This window comes from Zingiber officinale, chromosome 1A, assembly GCF_018446385.1.
Source record: "Zingiber officinale cultivar Zhangliang chromosome 1A, Zo_v1.1, whole genome shotgun sequence".
NCBI classification, from domain to species: domain Eukaryota; kingdom Viridiplantae; phylum Streptophyta; class Magnoliopsida; order Zingiberales; family Zingiberaceae; genus Zingiber; species Zingiber officinale.
Window position 1 is genome coordinate 172,770,803 of NC_055987.1, and position 12,204 is coordinate 172,783,006.

General features: G+C 33.3%; 1 protein-coding gene across 1 annotated transcript; it reads right to left on the minus strand.

Annotated features, from left to right (window-relative positions):
* Positions 1 to 302: 302 nt before the first annotated feature.
* On the minus strand, positions 303 to 10,046 carry LOC122038432 (ELMO domain-containing protein A-like). Its single transcript, XM_042598182.1, has 10 exons — positions 9,792 to 10,046; positions 9,502 to 9,701; positions 9,089 to 9,183; positions 7,539 to 7,607; positions 7,054 to 7,169; positions 6,901 to 6,955; positions 1,475 to 1,595; positions 1,240 to 1,287; positions 813 to 907; positions 303 to 601 (listed from the first exon to the last, which is right to left on the minus strand). Exons 2-10 carry the CDS (start codon positions 9,584 to 9,586, stop codon positions 494 to 496), a joined length of 792 nt encoding a protein of 263 aa, XP_042454116.1. The 5' UTR covers positions 9,587 to 9,701; positions 9,792 to 10,046; the 3' UTR covers positions 303 to 493.
* Between the last annotated feature and the right edge of the window lie 2,158 nt (positions 10,047 to 12,204).

Genomic DNA, 12,204 nt, shown 5'->3' on the forward strand with positions numbered 1-12,204 from the left:
ACGAACGAATTCAGTTAATAACAATTCCTCCCAAATTAGAAGTTAGATCAAGCTTAGGTTGAGTTCAAAATTACTTCTAATAAATTAGACCATTGTTCAAAAACAAAGAAAAAAAAAGTCTTCATAAACCCTATTCCCTATTGAAGCAAATTCAAAACATGAATTAAATCCATTAGGAGTTTGATTTCAAATATTTGTTTGCATTTTGCTCTAACTAAAGACCAAAACTATCTACAAACAAAAGAATAAAAAGAACAATAATCAAACTAAACTTTATACCACTAGATGGGATCAAGTAAAAAGAAGAAAAAAAAAAGTAAAATTATGATATTTATCAATCACCTTGTTTGAAAGAGAACCATACCTCAAGCATGGATCTACAACATTTTCACAGTAAGGAAATGGCTATTCTCAATGCAAATGAAGCATAAAACAAGAAAAATAACCAAAGTGAATCAACTTGCTCACGCTCAATTTAAAATTCCATCCTCAATCAAATGCGTCTAACAAGAAGTTTATATGAAGGTAAATCCTCAATTCGATTCAAATCCTTCACAAGCAACTCCTGCTCCAGCTGACCAAGTGTTGACTTCATTACCGTCTGAAAAAAAAGGCAGGAGTTGTGGAAAAAGGACAATATCATTATTATATTAAGATGGTTCTTAAAAAGCTTTTCAATCCGTGGAATGAATTGAACTTAAAAGGCCTAAATAGAGAGATTTTAATCTTCAGGAGGCCATGTCCATGGTGGGTCAAATTTTGAAAGCAACTCCAATTTTCAAACTCAAACTTTTGAAGATCCAATCACGTACCTTGAAGTCCATGTATGACGCATGCATATTAAGCCATTGCTGATCCATCAACTTGAAAGTTATGCAATACAACATGTCAAATGCCTTTAAGTTCTCTGTTGGAAAAACGAAAACAAGATAACTCTTTTAAGTCGATTAACATCAAACCTCCAAAAAGAACTTATATACAATACATATTTTTTGACAAAATGTAGAATAAAGGTCTGCAAAAAAATTATGTAATATACTATGTTGAGTGTCAAAATTTTAGTATTGCTTTTGATCAACAGTTGGTTGCATCAATGAACTGTTTGTTATCACAACACTGAATTACCGCAGCAGGTCAAGGCCATATACTCAGCAATAAACTGGATTATTATTGATTGCTGAAAGAATTGCAGTAGAAACTACACAGCAATTGAATACAAATACAAGCGTGCAAACATACCTGAAAGTAGCTTTAAGAAAATAGCTCCAACAAATGATCTGGGTCTGGCTGCAGTCATTACAACACTTCTTTTTAGTGGCACTGGTAGAACTTTATTGCATCCAAATGCAAAGAAAAGTATTAAACTATACTAGATAATTAAAATAAGTCATTCATAACATTCTAATTTAACCTAGTTAATTAGCTTAGCTAAAAGATCAATGAATTCATGTTTAGTAAGAATTAAAGTACAAACCAAGTCGAAGATCAAGCATTTCTATGAGCATGAATGTGATATTGACACCAGCTACTGCAAAAGGGTATTCCCATAGAGATCGCTCCCCATTCTGTTTTTCAAGCAGGTCCTTAAAGGATTTCTGCATGTGTAAATCACAAGATTAGCTAATTGGAAAAAATAGCATTCAGTTTGCTAGCAAGATCAGCTAAAATATGCAAACTGTGACTAGATAATACAGCAACTCATCAAGACTAATAGTGCTTCACTTACACTGTAATCATTCTGATATATCTGACTAAATCATTTATTAAAAAAATGCCTTGGAACTGGAGCAGACAAAGAAAATTTAACCATGAATGTTCTCAAATAATGACATACAGCACTAGCTTTTCTCAAGATCCCAAAGCACCTAAAACAAACTAAGTTAATAGTATTTTACCTTGGCTTTGCCCATCAGCAAGATGAATCAAATGAGTTAGAAACAACAAAGAAGATAAATATATTCATTTGGTCTAGTAACATGGAATGTTATCTAGTTGACATTAAAATACACCAACACTCAATAGAGACTATTTGTCACTTGAAAATTTACACACCATAGAAACAATAATGTGAGCGTGCACACTTGATAAAATAAAAGATATAAGCACACAAAAACAAGTGTGGAACTCTTGGTTACTATTCCACAGCCTATCATTCGTCGATAGATAATTCCTGCAATCACGTTAATCTTTTTTCTACTCTTCATATACATTCGAGAGGCCTCTTCTGATTCCTATCCTTATAGGAAATACAAAGAATACAAACATACAAGCAAATGACAAAACAACACAAGAAATAAAGATTACACCAAAAGAAACTTTGTTTGCTTTTTTTTTACTGCAGATTGCACACAACAACACAACAACAACCAAGCCTTTTCCCACCAGGTGGGGTACTGCAGATTGCACACAATCACCTAAAATGCAACAACACTCCCTGGAGATCATGAATGTTATAAAAATCTTTAAGTCTTTTACAATTGTTTGTTTTCTGGAATTTATCCTATCAGTCAACTGGTTTGAATCTATTAGGCGAATCGACCCATGACCAAATCATCTAGATAACAACCAGTTCTTTTGCTGATAGTGTTGTCAATTGACTACTTTCCCTTTATCAATCAACTTATCTTCTCTTAAATCACGACCATTTGCTTTGTGGATTGTTTCATGTAGTTGACTGCTTATTTTTTATCAATTGAATGATCCAAATCAACTTAACTGATTCCCTTTTCCTCTGTTGATTGCTTCATCTAGTTGACTGTCGAGCGATCTGAATAATACATAGACCAAATCCCTTGGATCAAGAATTTATCATGTGCTATGTCATGAGTTTACTAATTCTCATTAGTTGAGTGCTCTTATCTATTGATCAATTCATCTGACGATTATTTTATCAATTGATGTCTTTGTCAATGGACTGCTGATAAAAACTTTAACTTCATCAAAACATATCATATTCTATTTTGTTTGACCGACATAATAGTTTAAATTTAAATTTATTAATAGACTATTAATTCTTATCAATTGACTGTCTAGTCGACTAGCTTCCAAATAGAAATATCAATTCGTTGACATATCAGCCTGAGTTAATTACCTAATGGGCTCGACTATCACTCAACTAAAACCATACATTGGATGATCCATACTTTGACTCCAACCAACTCTCAGGCTAAGCCTCATCCTTCCAAGACCCCATATCTTCAGGACTCCCTCATTTGCCTAGAACAATTCGAACTCGACTTACCAAGACTTTCAATGCCTAGAGACTATTTTTTCGGGACTTCCTCCACTACCCAATATTAGTTACTCTAACTTACCAAGACTTCCACTTGTCCGGGATTAGGTCCACCTAAACCTAGTAGGACTTTCATATTGCCAAGAGTTCACTCATCTAAGACTTCCACCTTCCCTAGAGTTTACTCCCGTTAAACCTACCAAGCATCCAGTTACTTGAAATTCACCCAAATTTGCATATTTTTGTAAGCTTTTCTCGCCTTCACTTAAACAAGAACCTCTAAGACCATCTAAAAGGTCACTGTTCATGTTAATCCTCCAAGTTTAAACCTTTACCACATCTTGTCTCTTAATGACCACCATTCACACACTCAGTTTTGTATTAGTTAGAGCCCTAGAGCCAATCATTTGATGATTGTATGGACTCATTGTATCATATTCTTGTATATTAATAAAGGCATTTGTTTGGTTATTATACTTATTTGTATTAGTGCCAAATAGACTAAGTATAATAGCGTCCTTGAGTAGAAGGTTCATACCTATATCAATCGATTAATTGAATCGATAGTGAGATGATATAGGGAACACTACTCTAAATCATTCCTAGTCGAGTATTAACATTCAGGGACAATGTTAATGCAATAAGACTAGCATGTAGGTCAACTCGATGACTTGATCTCACAAGTCATGGATATGGAGATATCAAGTTGACACATGGGTATGCATTGGAGAATGTATACTGAATGACCCGCCATGAGAAAGTATCATGGATCGTTATATGAGTGTCATATACTTTCTCATGTGGCTATTAGTATGACTATTAGTCCTTAGACCTGAAGTCACCATGGATCCCTACATAAGGAGTTATGTACTTTAGTTTCGTCAAACGTCACCCGTAACTGGGTGGACTATAAAGGCGATTACTGGGTATGTAACAAATTATGTAGAGGGATGTGAGTGATGTAGATGGGATCTATCCCTCCTATATGACGGGAGAGACATTGATATTCTTGATAGAGTGAGACCACGAAGTGCATGGCCATGCCTAAATGAGTCAATATGAGATATTGAGCTCATTTGATTTAGTGAGTCTACTTGGAGTTCAAGATTTAGATTGATTAAAGGATGACACGGTCTATGCCTCATATTGATCAATCTAGATGTCTAGGATAGAAGGATACTTGTCGTATATTGTGAGGAGTCACAATTAGTCACAAGGTGATGTTGGATCTCAACATTCTTGTAACTTGGGTAGTAATGATGTGTTGCTAGATACCGCTCATTACTTATGCTTCTAAATGGGTTTAGGAGCATTGCCAACGTTACAAGAACCTATAGGGTCACACACAAAGGGCAATTAGATGGAGATTAGGTTCATTTGATGAACCTAAAGGATTAGGTTCATTTGATGAACCAAATTGGATTAAGAGTAATCCAAATTGAGCTAATTGAGTTGGACTCAATTTGGTTCATGTGTTAAGTGAGTCTAATTTGGACTTAGACTCATTTAATTAATTTAATTCAATGAATAGAGATTCATTAAATTAAAATTGACTTGAACCAATGGTTAGATTAGATCAACCAAGGGAGAGAAGTGGTCAAGTTTGACTTGACACAAGTAGGAAGATGAAGAGTCAAGTTTTGACTTGACTTTGACTTGACCAATGCCACATCATCAAGGCTTCTTCATTTGGTCAAGTTTGACTTGACCAAATGCCACCTCATGGAGGAGACCAAGAGACTTGACCCTTGATATTCCATGGGAGTTACAAGCGAAAATGTGGCCGGCCACTTTATTCATGAAAAGGAGTTTTTCATGTGTAACTCCATCTTCTTCTTCCTTGGTTCTCTTCTCTCCCTCTCCTCCTCCACTACTGATCTCTAAGGTTGCTAGCACATCCTTAGAGGTTTTTCTCCATCTCTTGCTTGTGTGGATACATAGAGAAGTGTCTACTTTGACACTTTCGAGATCCGGCGAACCGAGGACGAGCGGGATTGCGAAGGGCTTCGCTACAAAGGTATAAAAGGTTTATCCTTATGTAGATCAACGTTTAAACTCGTACTCGTATTTTTCGAATGTTTTTCTTCGCACGAGATCCAGTGGCTAGGGGGTTTCGGGGTTTCCGCGACACGAAAAAGCGATTTTCGCGGCCCGAAAAACCCAACATTTTGAACCTCCAAGCACATCTTGACGGTTAATACTCATAGTCATCCAAATTAAAACCACTAAGTTTTAATAATCACTACTCATATTCACCCACATCAGAAGCACTAAGCACCTACTACTCATGTTCACCTAAATTTGAACAACTAAACACATTTCAATGATCTCTATTCTCATTAAACCAAACTTCAAGCTTCTCAATGCACTTTTATACCCATGCTCAAGCACATTCTAAAATCTATATTTGGAGTCTCAGCAAGTTTAGGATCCTTTATGAAGTTAAATGTAAACAGACATCATATTTACATTTTCTAATAATGAGTGAATTAAACATTATGCATGTATTATATGTTGTAAAATTTACTCATTATGTGATGAGCCTCGGTACAACGGTAAAGTTGTTGTCGTGTAACTTTGTGGTCATGGGTCGAGTCATGGAAACAATGTCTTGCAATGCAGGGTAAGGCTAAGTATAATAGATCTAATATGGTCCGACCCTTCCCCGGGACCCCGCATTAGCGGGGCTTTGTGCACTAAACTGCCCTTTATGTGATGAATGCTATAGCAAGAAAATGTTTATAAATGTCATTTTTGCATATTTGATAGTAATTTTTGTCTCCTTAATGAAAAGTTCTCTAATATACTAGAAGAAATTAATGATAAGGGCTTGCCCCTATCAAAAGTTTTTAAAAAGCATAGAAAGGAGTAAATTTATAAAATATCAAATCAAATTCATTTATGGCTCTTAAATTGGCTTATTCCAAAATTAGAGAGTTAATTTCTAATCTCCCATTATCTTCCTAGATAAACATAATTTTAAGTTTTTAACATATAGAATTTTTGCTAGAGTGTAGTATTTAGAACTAAGATCATTACTTTTATTTTGTGAAGGGGAGTCTTGACGCAACGGTAAAGTTGTTGTTTTGTGACCTAAAGGTTACGGGTCGAATCCTGAAAACAGCCTCTTGCAAAAAAACAGGATAAGGCTGCGTATAATGGATCCTTCCTGGAACCGTATGGCGGGAGCTTCGTGCACCGGGTTGTCCTTTTTTTTATCATTACTTTTATTTTGTAGGTAACAAAGCACACAACCGCACAAGTGAAGATTCTTGTACCGATAATTACCTTGCTCGAATATAAAAATGTTCTCCCCGTTGTTAGTCATAGAGGCTCCAAGTAAGGGACAAAAGGTTGAATGAAACTATAAGAAAGAGAAAATCTGCATACTTTTTAAAGTAATTCAACTATCTCAAACAGAACAAACAAAATGAATATAGCCTTTTACTAGAACTATACATCAAGAGAACTTAGATTATATGAAGAAACAATCAATTTTATGGCCATGGTGAAATATGAAGCACGTCAAGATAATTTGCCACATTGTCATAGCTGAAAACTAAATCTTGCCACAAAACAAGGTCATAATTCTCTAGATATGGCCAAATACCACTCTCGTTATTCATAATTTGCTTAGGTTTGATAGTCAAGAAGGCAGAACAACTTACAGGATAGTTTCTGGCAAAGAATAATAGGTTTTCTACAGATATGAATCCACCTCCCCTGCAGCATGTGACAGACAAATGATAGTTTCTGACTCTCATAACAGAGGCAATAATATGTACCTTAGAAGCAATGCCTAGAGAACATAGCATAAATACCTAAAATCAGTAGAAGGATCCTTTCCTTGCCATCCCATATTTTTCCATTGTTCGGATATTAAATCATGGAGTTTGACTTCAGGATAAGCAGCAGACCATAGGGCCCTCAAGGCTTCCTACCAATGTTTCAGTACTGAGATAGCATACTGGAAAAAATTTCTAGCAATATATCAAAGCATAACTAGGTTCCAACAACTCAAAATATCATACTATAACTTGCAGATTCTTGATTGAGACTAAATCACAAGGTCACATGGAAAGAAAATAAATCCTTTTTCCTAAAAAAATACAAGAAATATGGCTGAAGAACACATCTGGGTAAAATATTAGCATCGAAGAAATGGATGATGCATAAGGAATCCTAGATTAAAAAAAAAAGATCATTGAGACTATCTTCAATTGCTAGTGTTAGAAGGAAATTAGAATTATACCAAATTACTATTTAAGAAACATGAAGTTAAAAACTACATTTCTAAGCTAGGTACCTGATGCTCTTTATTGGAACTATCATAAACAACATCAATCCGATTTTGTAACCTATGTAAACATTCCTCCTGCCAATTTGTGAATCAACGTAAGTACATAATTTTCATCCATCTTAAACTTTAGAAAGCAAGAGTTAATGTAACACTGAGATGCTATTGATACATATTAAATTATAATAAATATCTAGTAGAAATAGACAAGCTCTATCTCATAGGAAAAAGAGGATGAAAGTCAACTGCAGCAAAAAATTAACAAAGGTAACTGACATTATAAGAACAGATTGCTTAATATCGATAGCCAATGATAGCTATAGCTATACAACAACAACGCCACCCAAACCAGTGACCAGTGATAGCTATACAGATTTATAATAAGAATGAGCTAGAAATATTGTTTTACCTCTCCAAATCATGATATATATTTTTTACGATTTTGATATACTGCACGACTCCACAGTGTGCGACTGTGCGCGTCGCACAGTATATCATATTCCTTTGTTTTTTTTTGTTTTTTTTTTATTTTGAATTAAAAAATTAATTAAAATATATTTTTTTAAATTTTATTTATAGGGTTCAGGCTTTCCAATTGGGTTATAATTTTTAAGTTATTTTTTTAAAGATTTTATATCTAGGATTCAGATTTCCCAATTGGATTATAGTATTTAGTTAAAAGAAAAATTAAAAATGAAATAAATTTAAGTATTTACGGAGTATTGTAATGTGTTGAGGGGATATATTAATGTATTAGGGATTTATATAAGGAAATATTGATTTTTTATTTCAAAATTTCTTTGTTTTTTTTTAATTTTAAATTAAAAAAATAATTAAAATATTTTTTTAAGATTTTATTTCTAGGATTCCGTCTTTCCAATTGGGTTATAATTTTTAAGCTAATTTTCTTTTTTTAAGATTTTACCTCTAGGGTTCAGGCTTCCTAATTGGGTTATAATGTTTAGTTAAAAAAAAAAGTAAAAATGAAATAAATTTAAGTAATTATGGAGTATTGTAACGTGTTTAGGAGATATATCTATGTATTAAGATTTTATATTAGGAAATGTTTGAATTTTTTTAAATTCAAAATCTTAAAAAAAAATAATTTTTAAAAAAAAAGAAGGTGATATGCTGCGCTACGTGCACAGTCGCGCACTGTGGCGTCGTGCAGTATAGCCAAATTATACTAGCTAGTATAGACCAAGTCAAATTGTGGAATGTGTGTGTGTGTATAAACTTAACCTTTTTGTACATAATGAACATCTAAATTTCTGAAGTGTCTAAAGATACACAAGGTAGTCGTAAAACTGAATAGTTTCAAGGAAATGTTTATTATTGTAATCATTATCATCCATGTTAATAATGTTGCACAATATTGTGAAGTGGCAAGCCTTTATTACCTAATCACTAGCAGAACTGCACGGCATTACATACTATGAAAAAAAAATACATGAAACATATTTCTTTTATTTTCTATCATCAAGAACACGACTTCTTAAGGATTCTAGAAATTGCTGTAAATCCATGAGCTAATAGGAATAAATATTGAAGGAGGCTACCTGAGAAGGTGTTATATCGAATATGAAGTGGCCTTCACTTTCTATTCCTTGGGCACAAACACATGAAAAACCTTTTCCAATCCACGCAGTTGATCCTGAAACAGCCTCCACGAACAATTAAGGCTAATAAACCCAAAGAGAACTAAAATATAAAAGAAAGATTAAAATGAGCATATTTTTACCAGATCGCTAGTAATGAAACAACAAACAATTCCATGATATGAAAGATCATTGTTAAACATGTCAAGCAAATAGGACGCATGAACATGCATGTTGAAAAGAAACAACTCAGAGATGTAATTTGAAAAACAACAACCTCAAATTCACGCAAACAGAAGAGAAAAAAGAGAACAGAACATCATTTCAAGAGCTCAGAAAGAGAAAAAAAATATTTGAAAAAGTTTGCCTCATACCAGGTGGTGGGTGAAAGTCGTTCCCTCGACCCGCCCTCTGAGATATTCTCCTTATCGTCACAAAGGAGCCACCTTTCCCATCCATCTCCCCCTCGACCACCTTCCCAACTCAAAGCCCCGAGTTGTCCGCAGAAAACAAATCCATCGCCATCTCATTCACCCTTCCCTCGAGGACCAAATACAACATCAACCTAGGTTTCCTACGGCACAATAAAACCCGAATAGAATATAAACGAGCCACAAAACTCCTCGGGAAGCCAAAGAAAAAGGCTGAAAGAAATTTTTTTTACAGCTCAATCTCCAAATCCGGCTAGACGACACCGCGACGAAGATATCAAAGCAAAGCGGAGAAACAAGAATCTCTGGATTGCCGAAAGGGGGATGGTGCAAATGTCGATAGCTCTTCCCTTTCTTTTGTTGGGGTTGATTCTCACTTTCCACGTATAGATTTGATTTTGTGGTGGTGTCTTCCGCCATCGCATACTCGTTCAAACATCCAGTTGCCCTAAAAAGCATTACCACCCAGTTTATGCCTCTTTCCCTAACTACCTTATGCAAAAAAAATGAAATAAAGAAATAATTAATCAATTAATTAAGTGTCAATCCATCTTTGTTATATCTATATATATCAAGCTAACCAATAAAACTTCCAAAATATTATTGTTGAACTAGATGTCACTTTTTATATTTTTAAAATAATTATAAGCATTCAACTGTATATGAGTCAAATTTTAGCTTTTATAATAATTCCTTCATGTGTTAGTTAATATATGATGTTAGACGGGTTCAGGATTTGAAATTTACATATTGTTATTTTTTTATTTGATTAAATTTGAATTAAAACTCGATTAAATAGTAAATATATCATTAAAAAAAAAATTAAAAATCATCTTAATGTTTTAAACAATAAGTTATATCATTCTTTATATTGTTGGCACTTGATAAAATTTTAACTAAGCTATAAAACATAATATAATTCTTAAAAAATCATTTCAAGGTTATAATAAATAACCATATAAAATAATGCATATTGTTCCTTATTAATTCTGGTATTTAATGTTATATTGTGTTGAATCTATAAGGTTTCTCCCCTGTAGATGGTAGTGTGTAACTAAAGATGAGAAAAAAAAAGTCCTGGCATGGAGCATAGTTTTATATATATATATATATATATGAACATTTTTATAGGATGAGACCAGTTATTTCAAGATTAATGGAGTTAAAAACTTAAATATCTCGTGCCCATTCGAAATTTAAAATAAAAATAAAAGTAAAAATAAAAAATGAGAAGGAAAATGGACATTGTGTGTGTAGATAGTTGATGTAGCAATTCTGAGAAATCATGAACCACACCAAAATCCCGATGTTTTCTAATCTGATAATCATTTTTGTGTGTGTGTGTGTGTTTTTCATTTCCTTTGAAATATTTTTCTTAACACTAAATAATACAAGCAACAATTCGGTATTCACCCCCTTTAGGCCTTTACCCCACTAGCATTGATCCCAGCAACTATTACTCATCCTAACAACTAATACTTCCTCCTTTTGTTTTTTTTTAAATTTTATTTTATTAAGGACAAAGATAACATTTTAGCTAGCACATGCTATTATTATCATTAGGAGGTCGGGGTCATGGTTATTTTCTCTCATATACTATTCTATTATTCAAAAATAGTAATTATTCGTTATTTAACTTTTCTATATTGACTTAGGAATGAATTGATAACGTTGCGGAGGTGGTGAATGAATCATTTTTTTACTATTTTAATTAAGTGACAAGATAACATTTTACCATCTAAATTAAGAGAAAAGTCATATCCTTCCTTAATGGCAATTCTCGTGTCAATATCAAGGCAACAGTAGAGCATCATCTTCCTCTTGTATGATTGGAAGTTTCCCTCTAGCTTTCAAATCTGACACTTTTCTATAATCATGGTCATTGTTGGCGATTAGTCCTTTGAATGCGCACAAAGTTTTGATGCCACTTATTGAGGACCAATGAGTTAGTGCTTAATTGCTTAACAAGGTAAGAACAAAAGAATTGCAACGAAAAATAAAAATAAAAATCAAACCAAGTGGCACACAATTTAACATGGTTCACATCTCCTCACGAGCTGCTACGTCATGATCTTAGTCTTCTCTGAAAAATCCCAAAGTGGAAAAACCTGTTACACTTGAGAAGGATTACAATTAAACTCTCAAGAACAAAAAGGTTCTCAAAAAAGTGCTCTAATATTATTAGGAATGTTAGTTCTTGATCTTCTACACCAAGTTCCTTATAGCTTTCATTCGACTTCTTTATTATTGTTGCCCTGATGCTATTATTTGACTATGCTTCTATTAAAAATAATTCTTTATTTATTATTAATCTTCATATGTATGATTTATTTCTCTAATCAATTGTTCATATGTTTTGATTTTATAATATGATTAAATAGTCATAATTATTATTAATGGTTACATTTATATTAATCAATGAAGTGATAATTCTCTTCATATTTATATAGATGAATTTAAAAGCAGACAAAAAGATTATTCTCATATTCATATAATATGAGAATAAATGTATTGTATTAAGAGACAATTGAATGTATACATTGATGAAATATGTAAATAAAAGGTCACAAAATGATCCTCCGGTAGTGACGCTTTTGTATTCCAGGATAACGTGGAGTCTTCGCTTCGTCAAACTTCTAACTACAT

What these genes read in the sequence shown, in the direction of transcription:
- LOC122038432 (XM_042598182.1), bottom strand. Translation starts at nt 9,586, where the DNA reads ATGGATGGGAAAGGTGGCTCCTTTGTGACGATAAGGAGAATATCTCAG. An exon ending in CGACTTTCACCCACCACCTG is followed by an intron (nt 9,184 to 9,501) that starts GTATGAGGCAAA and finishes AGGCTGTTTCAG; the next exon opens with GATCAACTGCGTGGATTGGA. An exon ending in CGTCATACATGGACTTCAAG is followed by an intron (nt 602 to 812) that starts GTACGTGATTGG and finishes CTTTTTTTTCAG; the next exon opens with ACGGTAATGAAGTCAACACT.